Source organism: Ctenopharyngodon idella, chromosome 10 (assembly GCF_019924925.1).
Source record: "Ctenopharyngodon idella isolate HZGC_01 chromosome 10, HZGC01, whole genome shotgun sequence".
NCBI lineage: Eukaryota > Metazoa > Chordata > Actinopteri > Cypriniformes > Xenocyprididae > Ctenopharyngodon > Ctenopharyngodon idella.
Genome location: NC_067229.1, coordinates 10,661,635 through 10,686,442, shown reverse-complemented (window position 1 = coordinate 10,686,442; position 24,808 = coordinate 10,661,635). Strand labels below are relative to the sequence as shown.

Below are 24,808 nucleotides of genomic sequence, written 5' to 3'. Positions count from 1 at the left end.
ATAATTAATTCTCTCAGTGTAAAGTTGGGAAAAAAAAAAAGTGTAAAGGGAAATGAGTATTATTGTAAAGTAACTATAAATCAATTTCACAATGCAGCCTTAGATAGATAAATAAATAAAATAAAATGGATAATTAAGGGCAAATAACTTCAATTGCTTAATTTATGCTGATTTGAAATGAAAATAACTATGCTCAGATTGGATAATATTCATTACTGTTACAGATTAAATGAACATCAGTAAGGATAATGAAAAATATTTTTTTCTCTTTTGACTGGGGTGAAACATATCCTTGACATCACCTTATTACAACCTGTTGTCATTTCCTCTAGGTGTGTAGCTTTAGCCTTTGCACAGTCAGCACAGCAAGCAGTGTGGGAGAGCCAGGCAAGGTGGCAGCGCTGGGCTTTTACTTACCTTTTCTCTACACCCGAGGGACTGTTCTGACCATTAACTCAATTTCACCAAAAAGCATAAAGAGAGACAGATGTCATCCCACTCACCTCCTGCAGCGCCCCCTGCCAGCCCGGCGCTGGAGAAACCGCCGAGCGCTGAATGTCCGTTGACCAACCGGGGGGCTCCGCTGGTGGCTGGTCCGGGCGTCTGAGCTCCAAATAAGGACTGCAGAACTGAAGCCCCACCCAGGGGGAAGTACTGTCCCACTGAGGCGGCAGAGGAAACAGTGGCAGCCCCACCCACTTTCCCACTCAGGATGCCTCCACTGGCCGCGGCGGATATAAAGAGGTTCTGGCTGGCCAATCCACTTACAGATTTCAGGTCCCACTCCCGCGTTTTCTGTTTCTGCAGCGGCCGCTCAGACGTGTTGACGACCGAGCGACCACCACCATCCTGACTGAGGAAGAGGTTCGAGTTTCCGTAAGGCTCACGCTCACGCTCCCCCCTCCTCTGTGGTTTCTGGTCTGAGTCGGAGTCCGTGCCCCCTCGGGATGCCCCAACGCCGAATGGCGAACCACCTTGGCGGAGGTCCGGAGGAGTTGGCTTGGGGTCAGAGATTGGGGAGAAGGTGGATTTCCACTTGCTGGCTCCGGAGGAAGAGGATACCTCGCTGCTCACGCTGCTGGCACCTGATTTACGTCCCTGCGAGCCTGTAAAACGCCACGTTCCATGACGAACAGACAGAACTTGAAATTTCCATAAGCCAAAACACATGCCACTTACCCCTATCCACATCTCTGATGGGTCCGTCTCGGTCTAAGGAAATTGTGGCGATTTTCCGTTCAATTCTGAAAAAGAAAACAATCGAGTTACTAATTGAAACATCCAACTATTTCTATGATCCACAGAGTTTAAAGACCAATGAACTGGATTCTAAATTAAAGGGATATTACCGGCTTGAACTAGAGGTGTCCGGGGCGTAATTGGTGCCCTCTTCGTCTGAGCTAGGGGTGGAGGAATAGCGACCTGTGTTGTTGAGCTCCAGGGGACGCTCTCTTTTAAGCACGGGAGGCTGATCTAGATCTGGCCCGCATGGGCTTCGGCCTGACTGCTCTGGGGAAGAGATGGCGGAGATCTCCAAAGGCTGGTTTATGTTGTTCACCTGGTAAAAGAAAGAACAATTTGGGTCTGATTTGAAGCTTGTTAAGTTTGAGCAATACTAACAATTGCCATTTTTTTAATCCGCTCACCATAGAATTGATATTAAGAGGCGATCCAGAGGAATGGCTTGGGCAGCCCAGTCCAGGAAACGCCCTTCTTTTAGGGGATCCGCTCATGGGCATGGCCCCGGAAGAGCTGCGCTTCCGCCGGCCACGCTTACGCCCCTCTTGGCTGTGGGAACTTGGAGAGTGATGATGATGGTGGTGGTGATGATGGTGCTTACTGTGATGATGGTGACCCTGCTTTACCGATCCGTGGTGTAGCCTTGAGCCTCCAGTGGAAGATGAAGACGAGGAGGAAGAAGAGGACGAGGAGAAAAAGATCCGGCGACGAGCCTCGCTGTCTAAGGGCTCTGTGTCGGATTCGGGGCCTTGGCGGTCATGGCCGTCCTCGGGGGGAAGCCTCGGTGGGCCGTCTGCGTACTGCAGCACACCTCCGGTGCCCAGTGGAGGACTGAGGCCAGAACCGCGGGGCTGAAGCCCCATGACAGGAGTGCTATGAGGGGGAGGGGAAGCGACATCACAGTCTTGGTCCTCGGTCAACATGGCGGAGTGACAGCCGTTCACCAATCCTGAGCTGGAGGAGTACCCTAAGGAGGAAACAGATTTTGATTTAGAAGATAACTAATGTAAATCGTGATATATATGAATATATGAAGACCCCCCTCTTAATTTTCATGTATGGTTCCTGTAAATTTAATTTCAGAAATCCAAAAGTTTAGGAGCTGAAGTTTTAAAAGCTGAATGTTCTTCTCTTTTTAACCAATGAATTTACATGATCTTTCCAGTCATTCATGATTTAGTGGATAAGGATTTTTAAAAAATAAAAATTAAATTTTTTAAATATGCTTGCTCACTATTTCTAACCAATAAAATATTTTTATAATATTTATTAAGTTTGGAATAACTAGAAATATGTATATTCATTATACGAATGCACATGGTGTTTTAAGATTGAATTAGTTACATGATTTTTCAGGTCTAGAGATCACATTTTAAAAAGAGTTTCGGATGAGGTAAATTGAAATAAATATCTTGATTTTTAGTTGTTTTAGCTTATTTTAATACTTGTTTTGTTTAGACTGAATAGACTATTTCTGAACATCTGGTTTATGGGGTCCCAAAATGGAGGTCGTCAAAAAAGCAGACCTTTGGCCATTTTCCCAATTTAGCTGATGAAAAAGATGGGGAAAATGGGAACAGGGAAGGTCACAATCGGAATTGAACACACATTGCATGCACAATGACCACAGCCCACAATCAAAAATTGAAACTTTCAACAAACTTATATGAAAACGCATTTAGGATTTTTTTAAAAGGCTTAATTTGAGGACACTTTCACACACTATTTTTTATTTGTTTATTTAATAAAAAGTAATAATTTAATATTAATTTAAGATTTAATTAAGCCATTTCAAAATAAATATCTAAATAAATACTTAATTTAACACTGAATTAAATTAATTGTACTACTACATAACATCAATACAAACTTATTTTAAAATTTATGGCGCTAATCTAAAAAAAAAAATGACTGCATTATACATTTTTTGTATCAACTATAAACTTAAAGTTGCAATATAAAATGGAAGCTGCGACAGATATTTTCTTGTGTATTGTGACGTACATCTGAGTGAAATGAATGATCCAAAAATAAAAAAATGTAGGGGGGAATTTGCTTCTATTCTTTTCGGTTGTTGAATGTCACCAGAGAGACATCTGCCGTTTCACTGAAAGATCAAGTTGTGAAATTTTGATTGAAAATTACATGGTAAAAAAACAAAAAAAAAAAAAACATGCATGTTGAATCGTTCACAATAAGAACAATATCATGAATTTAGAAAATTGCATGTGTGATAGCCAATAGACCTCAGCTACAAAAAACAAAGCAGGCAAGCAGGACTGTACCTGAGGTAGGCGTGAGAGGTGCCTTGCCATTGCTCTGTCCAGCTGGATTCGAAACTGGACTAGGAGTGCTCCTCTGCCAAAAGAAAACATAGCTTGAATTAATGCTGAAATATGGGCAAGGAACATCCACAAGATTGTGTATCATCATTGCCACCCACATAGATTCGTACCAGTCTTTCTGCACGATTCGGCAGCACCACACTGGCCAGCGGGATGCTGACAGGAAGTTTACTGGGATGCACAGTGCTGAGGGGGATGCTTATTGGTAGACTGGTTATAGTGTCGCCGGGAGCAGCCGGGCTCTTTTCCTTATCGGCCTGCAATTGAGAAAGAGATGCTCAACATTTGCCACATTTTTATAAAGGGGTTTGCATAAACACAAATACACATTAGTTACCCTATCTGTGCTCTTGGGTGTGGTGGTCGTTTGAATATCAGATGAACTGGGTGAAGAGCAAGCCTGTTTTAATCCCAGAGTTGGAGATGAAACAGCACCAATGTCGCCCCTGAAAACACCCGTGAGTGATCAGTGACTAATCGACAAGTGCTTAGTCAACTAAACGTGTTATTTTTACTCACCGGTGGATGTTGCCAAGGGCTCGAAATTGATTTGCAGCTGAATCTTGATTGAGATGCCTACGGAGGGCGATCTTGGCTGGAGAAAAGCGGGTGTAGTCGGGCAGGGGTTGCCCTAGGTGCCTGGTTCTTGAGTCTGGGGTAGGCGGCACAATTTCGTGGTCAGGGGAAATGGGCAGGTAGCGGGTGAGGAGCTCATTTTTGCCCATTCCAATTCCGCCGCCTCTCTCATAACCCGGCGAGGCCGTGCCGTTGATGGATAGTTCGGGACTGAGGCCATTGAGTCCCACAGAGGCTTGTGGGGTAAGTCTTGGGGTGTCGGAATCCAGTGTGAGCCGGGTCTCTGGGCCAGGGAGGGCCTTTCGGTAGGGGGACACCTCACATGGGCTGTAGGATGACTTAAGCTGCAGGAGTTCTTGCTGCCTCTGGCTCTTCTCTAGTTCAACAATGCTGATCTGAAAAGAAACACCAGGGGGAGCCGTTGATACAAATGCAGGCATAGCCAACCTGTACTGCTCATGGTAAAAATATCCCTGTAGGAGCTAGTTCAGTCTTCTGTAAACAAGCTTTTGTCAGAACATTTACTCTCTTTCTCTCTCTCTGTACACATTTTTTCGTAATTGACCCAAATAACATTTATTGTTTAACATTTATTAACATCTATTGATTTCTGGTGTGTCTTTCACGTTCAATATGGGGCCAATTTCAAATGTGCTTTGTGGAAAATCCTAAGTCTGATTTAAGTCTCTAAGGCTAGAGAGGGAAAATGGGATTGTGGCATGTTGCAGGCCCGATTCAAACCTGTGCTATCTTTATGTGCATCAAGGATCAACATGCCACAGCTCTGACATGTATCGGCAGGGTTTACCTGACTTTATGAGACAAAAATAGTGGAGAAACAGGAAATTATTAGAGGCCAAAATGGGATTTTGGCATGTTTCAAAGCCAGAATCAAATCCCAGAATGAAGCACCAAGTATCAGCGTGCCACTAAAAGTTAAATATGCAATGGCCTGTTTGCTCTGAGCTGACTGAGTAAAGCGTGCATGTGAAGTACCTGGAGCTCCAGACAGTGGCGCTGTTTCTCTGAGATTTGTCTTCGTAAAGCAGCTTTCTCTTTCAACAGGGTCTCCAAACACAGAGACCCCCAGTCTAGCTTGAGCTCCTCACATCGAGCCTTCAGCTGACAAACACAAACATACGCGCAATGGGCGTTTAGTTCCACTTCTGCCAAACAAGCCTCTCATTTCTGAATCATAAGCATCCTTCTGCTCTGTTGAGGCAGGGCATGATGGTTTATTTCAGATCACTCACCAGCACCAGGCTCTGATCGCGGAGCTCCGCCATGTCCCTCTCCAGCTGTTTGGTCTGTTCCCTCAGCTGCATGTTGTGGGCTGTGATCTCCTTCTGAGCTTGCACCAGGTCCTCCACGGTCACCGCCTTCACACCCAGCTGTGAGAGAGGCGGCAGGGTTTGAATTCAGCTCTGATGCCTACATATCACTGACCTAGAAGTGTTGTCAGGATGGGCAGATCACTAGGTTGAGAAACAAATCTTACCTCCTCCAGTTTAGACTGGAAAAGGTCTCTGATCCTCTCCTTATGAGCATGACAAGCATTGAGCAGCTGTTGGGCTTGACCGGATAGTTCTGTGTGTCTCAACTGTGACATAAGAACAAGAGGAGAGAAAAGAAATAATGTTATGACAAAAACCATATGAAGCCCATATATTCTCTGAGCTCACAAATTCTCTATCTATCTTATAATTTAGATAAAACTTATACTAAATATTTAGTTTAATCATTTTATTATTACTACTATTAATAATTATATACTACATACATACTACATAATTTAAATTAAATATATATGTGTAAAACAAACATCTATCATAATATTAATATATTAACAACATTAATAATAAAAACTAATATAAAAACTATTATATAAATTACAATAAATAAAACACACATATATATATATATATATATATATATATATATATATATATATATATATATATATATATATTTTTTTTTTTTTTTAGGGCTGGGAAGCGATTAAATTTTTTTATTTAATTAATTACATGATGTGACGATTAATCAATCTAATTAAATTGCAAATTTATCGTACATGAAATTTGGCTGAGAAATTAACCCCAAGAGATAATTTGAAGTCATTATTGTGTAAAGTATCAAATAGACAATACAAAAAGTAGATTCTGTAAGAAATATTTTATTTGATTCAACATAGATTTTATTACACAAACTTTTGGACCATGAGGTTGAGTAAATGATGACTGAATTTAAATTTTTGGGTGAACTATATCTTGATTTTTTTTTTAAATTAATATGGAAATATGAAATTGAAAGTAACCATATGGTCAACTGATGTCTTTTGAATCATTTTCTTAGAGAAGTTAATTTACTGAAGGCTACCAAGAAAGCTATGTTACTAAGTTTATTAAATTAATTCACAATGTGCACATTTATTATTATTATTTTATTAATTAATCTAATTAACAAATTAATATTCATATATATATTCATATTCTAAGAGACAGATGTACCTTTTCCTGCTCAAGAGCTTGCTGCAGGTTGGTGCGGTACTGTGGTGTCTTCATGTAGGCCATGAACTGCAGATACTGGACTTTCACGTTATCTAGAGCATGAGTGAGACAGTTTACGTTAACTGGGTGACTACGTAACTAGAGCAGAAATGCATGTCTGTGGAAGTGAAATGGATCTCCTCATGTTAAATATGGAAGGGGAAGTGAGGCCAAGTGAACTTACCAAGAAGAGCCTGCAGGCCTGGTGGAGTGGGGCTCATGAGAAGCTGGCTAGATGTATAATGCTGCACTTTGGGAGGTAGCTGATAGAACGGACTCTGAGGTGACCTGTATGGATCTGTGGATTGATCCAAAGCACAAAAGTCAATGTCTGGTAATAATGAAATTACCTTCAAAAGCACAATGATTTTAGATCAGTCTCTCACCCTGAGGGGGGGCCGCTGAGAGGGTCTTGGCGTGCAGCAGATCAAGGGCGCTCTGGCTCTTCTTGTTCTTGCGCTCGGCGGCGGTGGCAGTGGCAGCCTTCTTAGGCCGCCCACGCTTCCTGTTGCCGAGCTTGCGGCCCCTGGCCAGCAGTTTGGCCCGGCGGGGTTTGGGCGACGGCTTCACGGGCGCAATCGAGTTTGAGCGCTCCTCCTCACCACCCGAGTCATGCTGCGTCTGAGGCACACGGTAAAGAGAATTTAATTCATAAAAATAAATAAATAAAATAATTCATTTAAAATAAATGTATAGATAAATACAAATGAAATAAATAAATAGCATAACTATCCGATTCCTGTAGGTCTACCTTGTGCTCCTTGGGCTTGGTCGGGGTGGTGGTGTTGCTCTTATTCTCCTTACTGTCCTTCTGCTGACGCCTTCTGGCTGCCTCCTGCTCCTCCTGGAAGCAAAAGAACACCGTATGTGTTGTGGCAAGATTTAGCTGGATATTTTGTCCAAAAACCCATAAACAACATGAGAATCAAACACGACAATCTTACCCTGAGTTTAGGATTTTTGAGACTAGAAAAATAGTTTTCAAGCTGCAAAAGAAAAAATGTTTGATAAGATATCAGTAAATATACATACATGTGAAATTTAAAGCACAAAGAATTTTTTGGGTGCTCTGTGTGCTTAATGTCATTTATTTAGCAATAGAGGCTAATGCAAATAATACTCCCATTGTACACCAGGAGGAATAACAAAACCCACGTGACACGAATGAAAGGGAACTTACTATGGTGCGGTCTATTGTATGCAGATAGTATGACACTGGCTTCCCCGTCCACGACACAGATCCCCTCAGAGGGGACAGTTCAACTACTCTCATTATTGTGCCAATATCTTAAAAAAAAAAAAAAAAAAGCCAGAAAAGATCATTACACATCAAATGTAAAGGTGCGGTCATATTTACGGTTTCACAAGCAGCCTTTCAATGGGAATCCGTGTGTTCAGGAATTTCATGTAAGGGCGAAAGGGTTCACCATGCAGATTTTGCACTGGGTTTGTCACACAAATTCGCAGCGTTGAGTACCATAATTATGGTCAATGATAGCGGTGAATTCGCTGATGAGTTTTCCGATTCACTGTTGTAGTTTTTAGATTTGCGGTTGTATTTTTATTAGACTTTGAATATTGAAATTATACTCAAGGCCCATTTATACCAATTATGGTAGTGAATTCACTGTTGCGTTTTGCACTTTGTGTTTGTTTTACGATTCATTGCAGTTTTATTGGACTTCAATCTTAAACTGCTACTCGAGTGAGGCTGAAAGACTTCCCCACGCAGATTTCGCATTGTGTTGAAATTTTTCAAGCGAATTTGTCGTGTTCACCAACAGAAAGCTGTTTGGATTGAAAGTGACTTCTGTGACTGAAGCGGTGCTTTGCTACACTAATGACAATGCTGTTTTTTGGGCCTTCATAACAGGCCCCCGTTCACTACCAATATAAAGCTTGGTAAAGACAGGATATTTTCAAATATATGAATCGTGTTCATCTGAAAGAAGAAAGTCATATACACCTAGGATGGCTTGAGGGTGAGTAAATCATGGGATAATTTTCATTTTTGGGTGAATTATCTCTTTAACACTTACAAAAAAGAACCAAGTATCATATTTTTAAAGTTAAGAACACTATCATGATAGTATTTTTATTTTTAACAATGGTACCATCTTTTTGTAGAGGAATCCTGTTGTGCAAAGTTTTATACTTACCACTCAAGTTTCGGCTGTTTATTCTGAAGTTAAGAGGTGCAAAAGGTTTTGAGGATACAATTTTTCCACCTACAAGAGACAAGACTGAAATTGAGCCAGGTAAAACAGAGGTGAAAATCTAAGCACATATTCATCTCTGTAGGTCAATGCGAACCAAAAAACATGTCTGACTGGGGTCAAAGGTCAAGAATGACATGTTGACACAGGTGCCTTTGAGTTACACTGACACAGAGCCCTTTCTTTTTTAAATGTAAGCAGCTGTTGGGACTGCACAAAATGCGATTATTTCTACAAATACATTAAACATTTTATTTCACAAAAATAAAATTACATGGAAACAGCAGCTCTCGTGCTAAACAGCGAATTTGATTAGCTGTGCAGCCCTACTCATTATTTAGTCTTTTTCTTTTAACAATACCAAAACGATGACACCACAAACCTTCCTTCATGTTGGCGAATCGTTCCTTCAGCTGGTGGTCCACCTCAGGACCAAAGGCAAAGTTATTCACAAAAATAACACTGTAAAAGAGCACATCACACTACAGACTTACACAAGACATTATGTACAACATGCAAACACTTCTGAATTATGAAAAATTTATGATGAAAATGTAACAATTACGTCAAAAAAAATGAACATTACTTGCAAAAACATCACGTCTGAAAGATGCTCTGGTTATAAGCAGGTTACAGACTTTTTATAAGCATCTTTAAGTAGCCTGTATGTGATCATACCTTGTGCTGGCTATTCGTTCCTTCCATTCTTCTGAGAGGAAGTCTCCCCTTTCCAACTGCCACACAAGACCAAATGACATCAAGAATGCACGAATTTCACTTTAGTCACAATAAGTTTTCATAAGTAATAACATCTGTTTTAATAAACGAGGGATTTTCATTTTGGTAAATGGAAGCTTTCATTCATCACTAGAACACACACTTACCGTGTACTCGCCATGTTTTTTGCCATACCACTTCATCCACCTCTTAAACTCTCTGTCCATTGACTGTAAACGCATGCAGATATAAAGATTAGCGCAAAACATCCATTTTGAGGCAGACTCAAGATATCAGTGTGTATATAAGGAATGTTTAATGTTGGCTTCTTGTTGGTACCTCTGCATAGGTTGCTGGAATGTCTGCTTTCTCCACGCCGTAGTAGTGTTTACAGTTGGTGGCTGCAGCGACCTGCAAGACTACTTGACCAACCCCTGCAATTCAAGCAAAGACAACACTATATGTCATGTATAATGGACCAATTTATTGAACTTTTAATCTTAAACTGCTACTCAAGGCCCATTTATACCAATCATGGTAGTGAATTTGCTGTTGCGTTTTTTCACTCTTCGGCTACGTCCACACGAAGCCGGAGCTTACCCAATCCGATCTTCTTTTTTTTTTTCCTCGTCTCAAGAAATATCTGCGTCCACACGAAGCCACTGAAACGACTCAAAACGATGTAGTATACATGCCAGACCAGTATGTGGTGCTGTAATTCTGCCACAGAGATACACTTAAAACAGTGACTTGGACTTGGAGCATGCGCATAAACCTTGCGCGCTGTATATAAACTACGTAAAGCTTAGAAATAACACTTTATTTTGGCTCAGTAGCTTCTGCAGCACGAACACAAGCATCTAGAGTCTGCTATTGTTGTTGTTGTTGCTGTTTTGTGCTGTTAGCAGCGTCTGACTAGGGTCGACACATGGGGTGATGACATCATCGTTTCACAAAATATAAGGATAGGCTGTCCACACGAAAACGGAAAGACAGCGTTTTCAGATTTATCCACTCAGGGACCCGGTTTAAAAAAAATAGCGGTTTCACCTTCAGAAAACGCCAGATCCGTGTGGACGAAACGCCTATCCGATACATAATTTGTGCGTATTCACAAAAACGCGTAAAAGGGCCTTAAAGGGTTAGTTCACCCAAAAATGAAAATTCTGTCATTAATTACTCACCTTCGTGCCGTTTTACATCTGTAAGACCTTCGTTGATCTTCGGAACACAAATTAAGATATTTTTGTTTAAATCCGATGGCTCCATGAGAGACACACTGATTCATAATGCTCCGAAGCTTCCTGAAGCATCACTAAATGATTCGCGATTCGATTAAATTTAGTTTTTGATTCGGTTCAATTAATTGGGGTATCAGGTACAGTACAGAGCAAATTTTCTCTCAAAAATCTCTCAACTAATGCCATAAACTATACAGGGAACCCCAGTTGGTGCATCACTATAATATTAAAGGTTAAAATTAACTGATTTGTATAGGCTACTTACATTTCAATTACACGCATGTATAATAAAGGTTTTTTAATAATATTTTAATAATAACTTTTTAAAGACAATTAGGTTTCTACTTGTTTTTTGAAATATAAACATTTAAATGGTCATAAAAACATGACGGATTTATTCAAACATACTTTAGATATTGAAGAACAGGTTAAGTAGAAATAGAATGAATATGTAATATGGTGCATAATATATTTAGCAAAAGGCTCCTCTCTAGAGTTCATTTTTCTTGCTGACTAATGAGTTTATGGTCACTGAATGTAGCGTGACACGCCACATTAAAGAGAGCCTAAATGGTATTTATTGCTTGCATTTCATAATACATTGACAAGAATTTGAAAGCTGAGACTTTGTTTCATATCAAAAGCATCAAAGCACAAAGTTACGCCACAATGCTCTGTTCAATCATCAAATGAAAACAACAGACTAAAAGATAGATTCTTGGGATTTAAAGGGTTAGTTCACCCAAAAATGAAAATAATGTAATTTATTACTCACCCATGTCGTTCCACACCCCTAAGACTTCCGTAAGATCTTCGGAACACAAATTAAGATATTTTTGATTAAATCCGATGGCTCAGTGAGGCCTGCATTCACAGCAATGAAATATCCTCTCTCAAGATCCATAAAGGTACTAAAAACATATTTAAAACAGTTCATGTGAGTTCAGTGGTTCTACCTTAATATTATAAAGCAAAGAGAATACTTTTTGTGCGCCAAAAAAACAAAATAACGACTTTAACAATATAGTGATGGGCCGATTTCAAAACACTGCTTCGGAGCTTTGCGAATCGAATCAGTGACTCCGAGCGCCAAAGTCACGTGATTTCAGCAGTTTAGCCATTTGATAGGAGATCCGAGTCACTGATTCGGTTTTTTTGGCGCACAAAAAGTATTCTCGACGCTTTATATTATAAAAGGTAGAACCACTGAACTCGCACGAACTGTTTTAAATATGTTTTTAGTACCTTTATGGATCTTGACAGAGGAAATGTCATTGCTTTGAATGAAGGCCTCACTGAGCCATCGGATTTAATCAAAAATATCTTAATTTGTGTCCCAAAGATGAATGAAGGCCTTACGGGTGTAGAACGACATGAGGGTGAGTAATAAATGACATTATTTTCATTTTTGGGTGAACTAACCCTTTAAGAATCAATATTGGTTCATAAAAATGAGAATCGATTAAAATCGAGAAATCTATATTTTTAACCCAGCCCTACTCAAGGCCCGTTTATACTAATTATGAGTTTTAGGGTTGTATTTTTCAATTTGTGCTTGTAGTTTCCAATTCACTGTTGCCTTTTTATTGGACTTTCAATCTTAAGCTGCTACTAAGGCCTACTTATACTATTTATTGTAGTGAATTTGCGGTTGCGTTTCCACAATTTTTTTTTTTAGGGCCCCCATAGAATAGACCCTCAATAACAGATTACTGACCACTGCCCAAATCTACAAAGGTGTCTTCTTCCATCATTTCCATCTCATCAATGATCTGGGCCACCAGGTCGAAGGAGGTCTCTCCGTACACCTCAGGAGAGAATGGCTCGTAGTTGTTGAGTTTCTCCGGGTCGGTGACAGAGTGGTTGTAGACCTGCTGCAGGATGTGACGCAGTAGGCCGTTGGAAGGCCGCTTGTTCAGTTTCATGGGTTGGGTGGTCCCTTTCCACTGCAACACACAAACACAGTTTTACACTTTGTTTGAGGCAAAACTTATCTGTTGTCAACAAGAAAGACTTGACGTACCAGTTGGTGAATGCTGTCAATGGCTCTGTTGTACTTATCACACAGTCTCTGCATACTCTCAAAACTGCAAGAAAAAAACGTAATATGAAATGAGAATATCTACTTTCACAAAACTAGTATTGCATTACAATATTTTATTAGCTTGTACAAATGGCACTTTTAATAATAAAATAATAATAACTGTAATATAATAATTATAATTTCTAGGCCTCGTTTCACAATGATAGCTAATGGGCCACTACTTATGAGACCATTGTGTGAAAAGTTCCTCACCTCTTGGTGTCGTAGTCGATAAGAACGTAGTTCTCCATGGCCAGCTTAAGATCTGGGATCTCTTCACAGACCCAACTAGACAAAGAGAAGAGACATGTCAAGTTTTACTATATATGTATAAATTATATATATTTATTAATTTTTTATTGTTTTATTGACAATACAGCTCTTACATACATAAAACTAACAGAGCAGTCAAATATAACTGCAAAATTAAACCAAAATACCCATCACAGACTTACCGTATGGTTTCGATGATTTCATGTGCAGCATCATGATGTTTATCCTGGGGCAAAAGGAAAGAAATGCTGAGTTATAAGCAAGGTCCAAAATTACTGTTTACTTACTCACTAGTTACTAGACTACCTATTTGGAACATGACATGTAGTTTTCCATCTACAAGAAACAAGTTTCTACAACTACAACAGAAACCAGTTTGAGAAGGGTCACTGATCACAACTGTAGCACATTCCTGCACACACAGCAGCCAGTGTGCCTATGTGTCTATGAATGCCAAGCAAGATCTATATCTCTGCACAAAAGTTGAGAAAAAAAAAAAAAAGGGTCTTATTCACACACAAAAAAAGCAGAAAGCATGTTGTCATGTTACAACGTTAAGTATTATATACTATTCTTAGTATTTACTAATATTTTGAATTTAAGCTTTTTTTATATTTCCAGTTTCATTTGAATTTCAAATCCAATTTTATGTGCTTATGCAATTTTATATATATATATATATATATATATATATATATATATATATATATATATATATATATATATATATATATATATATATATATAGCGCTATAGCTTTTTGTTTCAGTTTTAGTAATTTTAGTACTTCAACTTAAACGCATTCATTTCAGTTAGATGCATAGCTTGATTTATGGTTTATAATGGTGTATTATGTACACTTTAAAACATTTAAAACGCGCTCTGATGACGGAAGTGATGTCTTGCGTGTATATGTCAATGAGTGCGAGTGATCACTTCCGGCATCAGAGCGCGTTTTCAGACCTCACCAACCGGATGTAAAAAATGATATAAATACTGTTCGGTTTCTCACACAAACCGATTGTTTCATGTCTTAGGACATCAATGTGTCATCACGAGCCGCAGGGTTTAATTTGGATTTGTCTGTGCATGTTTTTTTGACTCTTATAGATGGAATTCCCATTGACATGCATTATATGACTGAAAGACCGCAACGGTTGGGGTTAAAAATCATCATTTGTGTTCTACTGAAGAAACAAAATCACCTACATCTTGGATGCCCTGGGGGTAAGCAGATAAACATTAAATTTTCATTTTTGGGTGAACTATCCCTTTAAATGTGATTTTATTATTTTAAAAAATATTTCAGATTGAGTACCATTTCAGTTAGTTGCAACATTTCTGAAGCTTTTCCATCTCATATTTATATTTTACTTCAGCTTTATTTCAATTGGTATGTTAGACATAAATAAGGCCCAGAGGCCATCACACATGACTGTGGCGTGTATCCCCAGCCTTTTAAGAGCTCCGAGGTCATAATGAATAATTTTTGAGGCTAATTTAACCCAGGATTAAGTCTAACATGTGGATATGTCCCTTCCGAACTCGCTCAGTCCTGCCACTGGAGCTCTGCTGCTGCCTGACCCAGTGACCCACTTTCCGTCAACAGAGTCCTGAGAAGCCCTTTGCCTGCCTGAGTGTGCCGCTGCTGGGCTCCTCTGCCTCACTAGGCTCCTCCTCATCCAGAATGGAGCAGTTTTCCCGCTCGGCTGCAAGTATGGCGGGTCTCGTGCTCTTCCACCCACCCCTGCAGCTCCGAGGCGGCATGACAACACTGGGAAATAATGCAGCAATAGTCGGAGGCAAACAAGAACATTTATTTAAAGTGGGATACGACTGACTTGCATTATTTCAATGTTGCGTTAAATGCAAACGCCAAGACAGATGGTGGAGTGTGTACGTGCACAATCAGACACTTCAGCTGATCGTGCTGCACGGGAGGAGGGGGGATGGCGTGTGTACGGGGTGTTCCGGCGCACAGAAACACCAGTGCCGCAGCTAAAAATATCCAGAGGAAAGGAGGATGACAGAGAGCAAAAAATAAAAGCACAACAGCCCTCTGTCACGAGCAGGCTTGACTCACGAGCACAAAAACTGACTCTTCGCTCACCTCACCTCACACTTGCCGTGACTCAAGCCAAGAAATCACGCCTCGTGAACACTTTTCGTTTCATCGTGATTACCTCACAGCACAACTGTTCTTTTTTGGCTGGGACGGCAAAACTCCACACCTTGGTGTGGACGCCCACATTAACGTGTTATACCGGATTGTAATGTTCAAACTGCGAGGAGTGTCCAATTTTTAATTTTCTTATACTCTAAAAGAATATTTTCCTTGCCAAGTTCAAGGAAATGATGCCAAAATCACATTCATATGGAAGCACTTACAGCTGATTTGAGTTTTCAGATGTGGGATGTAAATGTGGCCATGTACGTAGGTTACAGGAGCACAAGAAAAGAAAGAAAACAGTGAAGCTCAGTGTTCGATAAAATACGCTCTCCTTCCTCCCACCCCAGGTGAGTGGGATGCTTTTGTTCGGAGCACAATGTGAAGCCATGAGGCAAAATGGCACGCTAGTGGACGAGGAGCCGACAACAGCCAATGTGACAGCGGGAGAGGAAAAAAAAAAAAAAAACTCAGCTGAGCCCCTGAAAAACAAGATTCGCATGAATGGAGTGCATTTCGGCTTTTGTAAAACACACCGTCACCTCGAATAAGAGCAAGAAATATTTATTGAAAACATCACGAGAAAACACTTTCTCACATATCCCCTCTTTTTCCATGGCTGAGATGTTTAAATGATTCATTCACCCAAGAAGCGAGCATTTCGTCGACATTTACTCACATGCATGATGTTTCAAACCCATATGACTTTGTTCTGAGGAAGACAAAAGGAGAAGTTTCGTAGAATGTGCATGGCTGCTCTTTTCCGTACAATGAACACGAATGGAGATTAGGGCAAGTTATTAACTCTTGATTCAATTTGATTCATTTTGGTACATATAACACAAAATAGATTCTCTCTCTTCAAATGCTGTAAATTATACAAAGGAGGATTCAAACTGATAACTCTTTTTTTTTAACTTTATAATATAACCTTGCCTTTGTTTTTGATTCATTAATAAGAATTGGCTCATAAGAGCCATCACTGCTGAAAAGCGGTGCAGGAAACTCTGATATAAGGAAGCTTCTGACTTGGTACTTTACAACAAAATATTAATTTTAATCATGAACAACAGGGCCCAAATTATGCATTTAGGTAAGTTCAGCAAAATAAAGCAGCATCTGGGCATCTGACCAGTCGACGGGAATTAGGCTTGCTGCAGTAGTCATTGTTACCGGTGTTACATAGTGTTCGGCCGTACACTGATTACACTACTTGCCCACAGTGGCACCGCCCCCACTGTCATTTAGCTTTTTTTATAGAAATAAAAGTTCAGTTGGACAATAGACGCTACAATTATAAACTGAAATCATCTGCTCTGCTTCCATATACAGCATGAGCTGCAGAGTCGCAGCATGGTGCAGCAGAAGTCGGATTTCACTTATCACATGACGAGATTAAGGAGAGATGACTGACAAGACGATCTCGGAGGATTTGGTACGCAATACATCCTTAGCGCCATTGACATATTTTATCTTGTAAAATGTGTGATTAGTACCGCCTTCTGAAGTGAATTGATGCATTTTTGTAAGAAAAATATCTATAATTATAACTTTATAAACTGTAATCACTAGCTTGCCGTATGACATAGGAGTAGTGTAAGCTTGGGTGAGAGTAGACTCCTCTCACGGTTCAAACAAATAGGGCTGGGCAACAAACTCAAGCTCCCCCAACATTTCTCTTTCAAAAAAAAAAAAAAAAATCTTGTTTTAGACTTTCAATTCTTGACCGGTGTTTTGTTTTGCTCTACCCTCTGCGCTTCCGCATTCGTCAATACATCATGCTTCGGGTTAGAGGTCGCTCTTCAACCGGAACTAGACTTGCGTACGGCCGTTGCCAGAAGCCAGTTAGTATTAGTTTATAAACTTATAAATATGGATATTTTTCTTAAAAAAATGCATCACTATACTTCAGAAGGCCTTTATTAACCCTCTGGAGCCGTATGGATTACTTTTATGATAGATGGATGCATTTTTTTGGAGCTTCAAAACAAGCCCCCCATTCACTACCATTATAAAGCTTGGAAGAGCCAGGACATTTTTTTTTAATATAACTCTGATTGTGTTCAGCTGAAAGAAGAAAGTCAAATACACCTAGGATGGCTTGAGGGTGAGAAAATTATGGAATAATTTTCATTTTTGGGTGAACTATCCCTTTAAGATGCATTTTGGTCGATCAGATCACAAGTTGATGAGGGAGACGTACCCGTTTACACCTGGTGTTTTAATTCTCTCTCTTTTATCCACTTTCAACTACTTCTGTCCTGATTTCTTCGAGGGGAGGGTCTAAGGTGGGTAAATGTATGGGTTTTTTCAGATGTTTCAATCTAATTGATTAAACAAGTTCCAGCTATTTACATATGAACGCGACTGGAGATGACGGAAAAACATACAAAGAGCTTCTGCTCTGACAGACGCAAGACCATGCTGAACGCTGCGAGTGCGTATTAGAAATCAAGAATGGTGAGAGAACATTGTGCTTGATACGTTTTTCATCTTCAAACCCAACTTGGGTCTTCAGCTGACAAAATTTAAATCCCGTCTGGCTAGCACGCTTCCCATTATGTTTACGCATTAGGTCAGTAAGCAGTAGGCGGAGAGTTGGTCTTCTCTGGCTGTTCGAATGCATTCGACCATACAGGGCTCGACAATAAGGACTGCCCGATGGCCCGGGGCCAGTGTAAATGACGCTCAGGACAGTTGACGGAACTGTCACTTGCCCGATCAGGCCAGTGCTATAGGGTGTGCGTTATATATCGTCTATAATATCGTAATTGTTGATTTAACGATCTGACATTATCGAGTATGTCCCTCGCCTTACAAAAAACAAACAAAAACACATCCATTGAGTGCATGTATACACTACGTGACATAGTTTAGTAGTGCGCGTGCATATTTAGAGTGCACGATTTCACTGTGTGATTTAGTCTATTAAAATGCATTTTTAGAATGCCCCAGAATTCAAGATAAGGGGCAAAAATGCCCCTGTATCTCTTTTATATTTATACAATTTAACATAGTTAACCAATATTACACGAAGAGCGCCATTTTTATCCAAATACAAGCATGATTACAAATGTGATATTTAATTTTAATAAACAAGCAGTTTATATTAAGTGACTTACATTTTAGACACCAAATCGCTCGTTTCACTTGTTTTCGCCAACGAAAATGGTTCCAAAGTCCACAGCATTGTTTTGCATCTCTAAGCAACGCTTCCTGAATGAATCAGCCTTTTGAATTAATCGGTTGAATCTCAATGACTCGCTCATTAACAGGGACTTGCTGCCACCTCCTGGCGGGTTTAATTTCACATTTAAAGTATCTTTTCATTTTATAAATAATTTCAAATAACAGTATTTATGCATCTGTAACTGCTCTTGACTGATTAACTTTAATAAAGTTTAATCAAGTTATAGTTATATATTAGATTACAATTTCTGTACCTGAAAATCTCCTGTCTAAGCCCACATAAAAACCTGAAAAGCACTGTTTATTTCATGTATGTTTATTCTGTTGTATTTATTTGTGCTATTACTTGTAATTTGATTATTTTTTCCTATTTTATTACTTACTGTTTACTTGTCTAACAATATTTAAAATTTAAGTGAGTTAATCTAGTAGCTTTTGGTGTCATAACCTTATTTATTAATGTATCAAAACAACAAAAACAATAACTAGGCTTATTTTATAGGCCCATTTTCTTTTCTTTTACTTTATTTTTTTTTTTTGTGAAAAAATCCTTAGTGTTGAGCCCTGTATATGAGCATTTACACTTCGAAAGCAATACGGTCGAATGCGTTTTCGACTACCTCTGAAAGAGGTCGAAAGTGGACAAGATCAAAACATTTTAGACCCCGTTTTACACCTGTATTTAGCGTCGTACACTTGTATTTAGATCGATCAAAATGCATCTTCTTACCAGGTGTAAACAGGGCCTTATATACAATATCCTCCTTACCCGGTGTTATCGGTAATATCGGTGTGGTTGCAAAATTTCCTCACCATGACATCCCTAACGGGAAGCACTTTTCTTGGAGCTTCCCTCTGCATTCACTTTCACTGTGAAAAAAGCAGCGTGAACATTCTGCCAAACATCTCCTTTTGTGTTCCTCATAAGAAAGTTATATGAGTTTGGAACTACACAAAGGTGAATAAATCATGACAACTTACATTTTTGGGTGAACTTTTCCTTTAGGGGAAGTCTAAATCAACAGTGCATGTGGATAACCACCACCCAGACTCCCTAATTAAGAGAATCCACCCCTTCCTAAACAAAAATTTGCAAGGCACGTCTGCAGCTTGCCAATCGCTGGCACTCTGCAATTCTGTTTACCCAACAGCAGGGCAGAAATATGGCTCTCAGTAGGTGGGGCATCCATCCCTTATCAGCCAAAGTCAAAGACGGAAGTCATCTGAGGCCAAGCAAGACAGTAAGAGTCACAGCTACTGAGGTCACACTACTAGAAAGGGCACGCTGAATGACAAATGAAAGAGACTGGAGTTTTCAGTGATGCAGCAGCTCTGAAAATAACCCACACTTCTGAGAAACCCACATTCTCGGTTTGTGTAAAAAGAGCATGAGCCGTAGTATATTAACTGGCGGCAGGGACAAATGAGACAGACGTTTCTGTGGAAACCACAGCCTTTTGATCTGCCCCCCCCCATTTCCGTCTATGACCGAAGCAGCGTTGACAACCCCAATGGTGTGAGAAAAGCAAAAAATTTCGGATGACACGAGGACTTTACGAACATACATGTGTAACGTGCATACATGCGTTTTATGGGGGAGTCTCTGCCCACAGTCAACCGGTTTAGTAGCTCAGCATCACTGGAGTTAATCATGGTGTGGAATCTACGTGTTATGATTACTGTACATGTGCAATGACTGTACAAAGCTTTCAGAAACAACAAAGACAGAAGAACGATGTCTGACTCAGAATGGATGATATGAACAAGCCTTTTATGATGTAATTTATGGAACAACAGTCATAGAAACTAGAATACATTTTCAAAATAAAAAAAACTTGCCACCACGATGCTAGGGTGTTCTGGGTGGTTGCCAGGGCGTTGCTATGTGGATGCGCTCTAAGCATTTAAAGAGTCTCTATGATATTCGCAACTCTAAATATTTTGCACCGCTGCTTCAATGCCAATATACAGTTTGTTTTATTTCAGCTTTATCTTCAAAGTGGTGAAAACCACATATCTTATTATAAATGCCCAAAGCGTACTTCAGTTTCTACACGTACCCTAAATGTGATGTAAATTTTGTCATTAGCATAGTGCGAAGGCTGCTTTTTCTGTGAATCAGGCTACGCTGCAGCCTGCATATATATTTTTGATTCACTAAGAAGAAACAGATCATAAGAGTCATTTCAGGAATCAGGCTACAACTGGTCAAGCTGTAAATATTTTTGATTTTCTAAAAAGAATCGCTCACAAGAGTCATTCGTTCTGGGAATCAACTGGTTGCACAGTGATTCAGTAAAAAATCTCTAGTTAAAAAAAAAAAACAAAGTACAAAGACTTTTTATCAGTCATAACTTCTGAAGAGAAATAGCGAAACACTGGACAATGTTGAAACTTTCTTGTGCACGTAACAAAATTAAGTAACACTTTGTGTTTTAGAAAAAGATCAAAAGGTATCATTCTTGTTTTTAGTACAACAGTACAGGATGATTTGTGCACCAAATACTTATTACTTAGGAGTATGTTACCTATATAGCCTACCCAATCCTGTGTATGAGCAATAATAATATTAATAGTTAGGAGCAAGGTTCAATAATAATGTAAATATGCTGCTGGAAATCTTCAATATCTGGAAAACTTCAATCTTCAAGTCCAGCAGGTTTTACAACCCACTAGTAACAACTAAAAAGTCAGTTATTGCCAAACTTCCTAAGGAATCTTGCATACTAGCTTGTTTTTCAAGAAATGTCAGCTATATGGGTTTCGTTATGACTTTTTGCACCTTTCATGGTGTATGCAGATGGTAACCAAAATAAAGCACTATCCCAGTGCAAGTGCTGCCAAATGAGCAAGCACATTTTAAGCCGACAGTGACAAATTTGACACTTCCAGAGTAGTATTCAATACTTCAAAAGACCACATGTTATATGCGGACCATACTAGAATCATAGAACCGCCAAATATAGCGAAGGAAACATCTAAATTGTGAAAAAAGGTAAAATACGTTACAGGACACAAATAAGAGCTATTTGTCAATAAAATGCACTAACAATATGGAGATGCTGTCCTCTAGCCCGAGTGCACTACTCGCCTTTTGTTTAACACCCTTCGTGCAATATTTAGCCGGCACGATGCATATTACACCCTAATGTATCCACTACAGTTATCTACACACACTCTTCTGACACATATTAACACTGTTTAAGTTATCTAGTTATCGACTGTTGGTGTTGGGTAAAAAGCGATAAAGTTAGCTAGCACTGCTATCTGACTGTTAGCATGACGGCTAGCGTGAATTCCATTATCTGTAAACATTCGTTGAATACAGTCATGAAAACCGTCGTTTTAGGCTATGTGTGCATTAATGTACGTTAAAACAATTTGTTCGTGAATAACTGTGTTTCTGGTGAAATGAGTAAGTGTTATACACTATCCGCTATGGCAGGTTTTGGTTAGCGGCTCTGTCTCAAACTCTAATGAGCTGCCTACTTAGTTCACTGAAGCCCGTGACTGCTTTCCTTCCTTCAAAGACTGACAACAGCACGAACCGATAGTGTTCGAGTGAGGAATGTGAGGCAGCATTTCATTGGTTTGACCTACTAAAGAAATACGCCCTGTTCTAAGTGTCATTTTGATTTTAATAAACAATTTGTTTCTGCATTGTTTAACAATCGCTTGAGTCAATGATTTAGTGACAAGCGAGTTTATGGATGTTATGAGCAAGTCAACTAACTAGAAAGCGTCCCTGACATAATTTGAAAAAAATGTGGCAAATTCAAACGATTCGAAACACAACATAGACCCCTATTTATTATAACTTACGCATTTTAATCGCATTCGAACTGCCATTTAAGGATAAACATGCTGCCTAGGTAGACAGCTCGTTAGAATTATAGACACAACCACTGTATGAGATGGCCAACTGGGTCAGCAGGCTACACACAGTCCGTGTGTTTCCTACTATTCAAATATAATATTATTCGAGGTTATAATAGATTTCGTATTTTTACAACAAAACCAGCTATGTCATTTCAGGTCTAACTAGTATTTAGTGATCTTCTGAGCACATTTATGAACATATACACATGCTTAAGGGTATCCAACACTTCAGAATGTATTGACACTCATGTGTCCCAGTTGTAAGCGGTTGTTAAAACACTAATATTAAAACAAGCACGCTAAAAAGCCAAAACAACAATAATGAGAAAATTCACACACAATGTAGTCGTTTTGATACACGTTGCTCTCTGCCTTACATGACCCACTTCGCCTGATCACAAGGGAATCCCGGTGTTGATTTCGGTTTATATTAAAACAATAAGACGGATAGTACTTACATATACAGGTAAGGGCCACGGATAGCCTGCAGCTTCGGCTCCGACCGGCGACTTCAGTTTTAACTCCAGCTTTTCTCCCATTCTCCCCAATACAGCTAATGGACGAGACACAAACTAGAGTAAGAGCATTTTCCGCGGAAAAAACAGCCGGTTTAACGCGATAGGATCTCACGTTGGATATCGCAGGTTGGGGGTGATTTCACAAAGTTGTGCCGCAAGATTTGGTCGATTTGGATCCGATCTGCCCCGGTGATTTACAGAAAATGATCGATTAAGCCGAGCGGCTGCTCCGTCTCGGCAGTACCGCCGCCATCTTGACCGGCTCACGAATGAAAAAAATGCGCCCGAGTGTGTATGTGTGGAAGTCCGATTCATTGTCGTGAATCGGTTCTATCGAAAGGTTCTTTTCAAGGAATCGGCTCAAACGAGTCTTTTACGTCATCAAATGGGCACTGATGCCCCATATGCATTTAGCCTACATATCATGAGTGATAAAGTTTTTGCACGTTCCCTGAACGTCAAATCCGTTGACAAATCGCTCACTCCGGTTTTGGGAAACGGGAAACTGATTCGTTAAAAAGATCCGACTCACATGAACGATTCGCGCGAACGTGTGTAGTCCGCAGGCCGTACCAACAAAACCGAAACGAAAGGGAGAGTGGAAATCGGTATGTATAAAACTAGAGGGGCGAGGCGTCTGTTCTCTGACACACAAACGGCGGGGATTTCTCCTCGACAACTCTCTCACATTGGCTGGGTAACGATGACACGGATCAACAATTAACCGGGCAGTTTGAATCAGGATGCCGGTGCCAATAACCGTTGACTGGGCGGGATGTACCATTTTCCCCCCCCAGCACATGTGCAGAATGTGAAGAACTCATGTTTACTATCAGGATCAGTTGCTGGGCCGTTACTTTCAAATGCAGTGTGAAAAGGTGAAGTGAAGCTGAATATTTTGGCTTTCTTTTAAGTTATCATTTTTATTATTTTTTGTCAAGATTTGAGAACAGACACAACGTTATTATAAAGTAGTGTAATTCAACATGACACCCCCCCCCTTTTTTTTTTTTTTGCGTTTTTATAACCGTTTTATATGTGTGGTATTACGGCCTGAAAAAATGCTCAGAAAATATCTTTAGATAATTTGGGATCAAATGTTGGTTCTAATAATGTTGCATCTTAGGTGTTAAAATGTTTTATTATTATTAATTTAATTTTGTAATAGCGGGGAAATCATGCAGTAATAAGCAAGCAGAGCCGTTTGAACTTGTCATGGCGTTCTCTTCAACCCTGCAATTTATAACCATAGTAATCAGGGCCTGGCATTAACTTTTTTGCTCACCAGCCACTGTGGCTAGTGGTTTTCCAAAGTTACTAGCCACTCAGCATTTTCACTGGCCACAATTTTGCTGTTGGGAAATTACATTTTATATGATTAAAGTTGACTTTGACATGCTAGAATTACTTGATTTTGAGTCATTTTACTTGTTTAGCTAGATTTAAAACCCTTTCAAACTTTCAAATGCAGATTGACCACCCAAATCAAGACATGGTATATCAGCTGGTATGTACGGGTGGGCAAGGGGTGGGTAATATGGCCATAATATGATACATTTTATAATTGTATAAGTAATTTTTGTTAGGATATATAAAAAGAACAAAGAAACAAATTAGCAAATTACAAATACAATAGTAAATAGCCTAAACTCTTTTTTCATATACACTAGGTTTATTTAACATTTATTTAACATCTTCTGTTGTTTGATTAACATTAATAACAGACAGGTATTTAATTGGGCTGCTGAATGCATGGATGTAATATACTGACACATATCCAGTTATTACCCACCTGTTTACATCCACTTAAGCCATAAAT

The 24,808-nt window shown here is 39.6% G+C and overlaps 1 protein-coding gene across 4 annotated transcripts in view; it reads right to left on the bottom strand.

Moving 5' to 3' along the window:
• The window catches only part of dot1l (DOT1-like histone H3K79 methyltransferase), a 31,794-nt gene extending 8,454 nt beyond the window's left edge, over positions 1 to 23,340 (bottom strand). Inside the window, exons 1-28 of one of the 4 annotated variants that reach the window (XM_051907187.1) lie at positions 23,102 to 23,340; positions 22,930 to 23,024; positions 13,419 to 13,462; positions 13,177 to 13,251; positions 12,904 to 12,967; positions 12,598 to 12,826; positions 9,979 to 10,073; positions 9,807 to 9,869; positions 9,601 to 9,656; positions 9,305 to 9,384; positions 8,866 to 8,934; positions 7,887 to 7,993; positions 7,651 to 7,692; positions 7,458 to 7,550; positions 7,093 to 7,327; positions 6,891 to 7,004; positions 6,668 to 6,759; positions 5,659 to 5,760; positions 5,414 to 5,551; positions 5,157 to 5,282; positions 4,104 to 4,555; positions 3,922 to 4,030; positions 3,695 to 3,841; positions 3,525 to 3,597; positions 1,647 to 2,206; positions 1,350 to 1,558; positions 1,180 to 1,244; positions 504 to 1,106 (exon numbers count right to left, since the gene is read on the bottom strand). In XM_051907187.1, the coding sequence (XP_051763147.1) occupies positions 504 to 1,106; positions 1,180 to 1,244; positions 1,350 to 1,558; positions 1,647 to 2,206; positions 3,525 to 3,597; positions 3,695 to 3,841; positions 3,922 to 4,030; positions 4,104 to 4,555; positions 5,157 to 5,282; positions 5,414 to 5,551; positions 5,659 to 5,760; positions 6,668 to 6,759; positions 6,891 to 7,004; positions 7,093 to 7,327; positions 7,458 to 7,550; positions 7,651 to 7,692; positions 7,887 to 7,993; positions 8,866 to 8,934; positions 9,305 to 9,384; positions 9,601 to 9,656; positions 9,807 to 9,869; positions 9,979 to 10,073; positions 12,598 to 12,826; positions 12,904 to 12,967; positions 13,177 to 13,251; positions 13,419 to 13,462; positions 22,930 to 23,010 (4,123 nt within the window). In that variant the 5' untranslated portion in view covers positions 23,011 to 23,024; positions 23,102 to 23,340. Of the gene's footprint in view, positions 1 to 503; positions 1,107 to 1,179; positions 1,245 to 1,349; positions 1,559 to 1,646; positions 2,207 to 3,524; positions 3,598 to 3,694; positions 3,842 to 3,921; positions 4,031 to 4,103; positions 4,556 to 5,156; positions 5,283 to 5,413; positions 5,552 to 5,658; positions 5,761 to 6,667; positions 6,760 to 6,890; positions 7,005 to 7,092; positions 7,328 to 7,457; positions 7,551 to 7,650; positions 7,693 to 7,886; positions 7,994 to 8,865; positions 8,935 to 9,304; positions 9,385 to 9,600; positions 9,657 to 9,806; positions 9,870 to 9,978; positions 10,080 to 12,597; positions 12,827 to 12,903; positions 12,968 to 13,176; positions 13,252 to 13,418; positions 13,463 to 22,929 lie in introns of those variants that run through there. The other 3 variants (XM_051907188.1, XM_051907189.1, XM_051907190.1) reach the window with 3 other exon arrangements.
• Between the last annotated feature and the right edge of the window lie 1,468 nt (positions 23,341 to 24,808).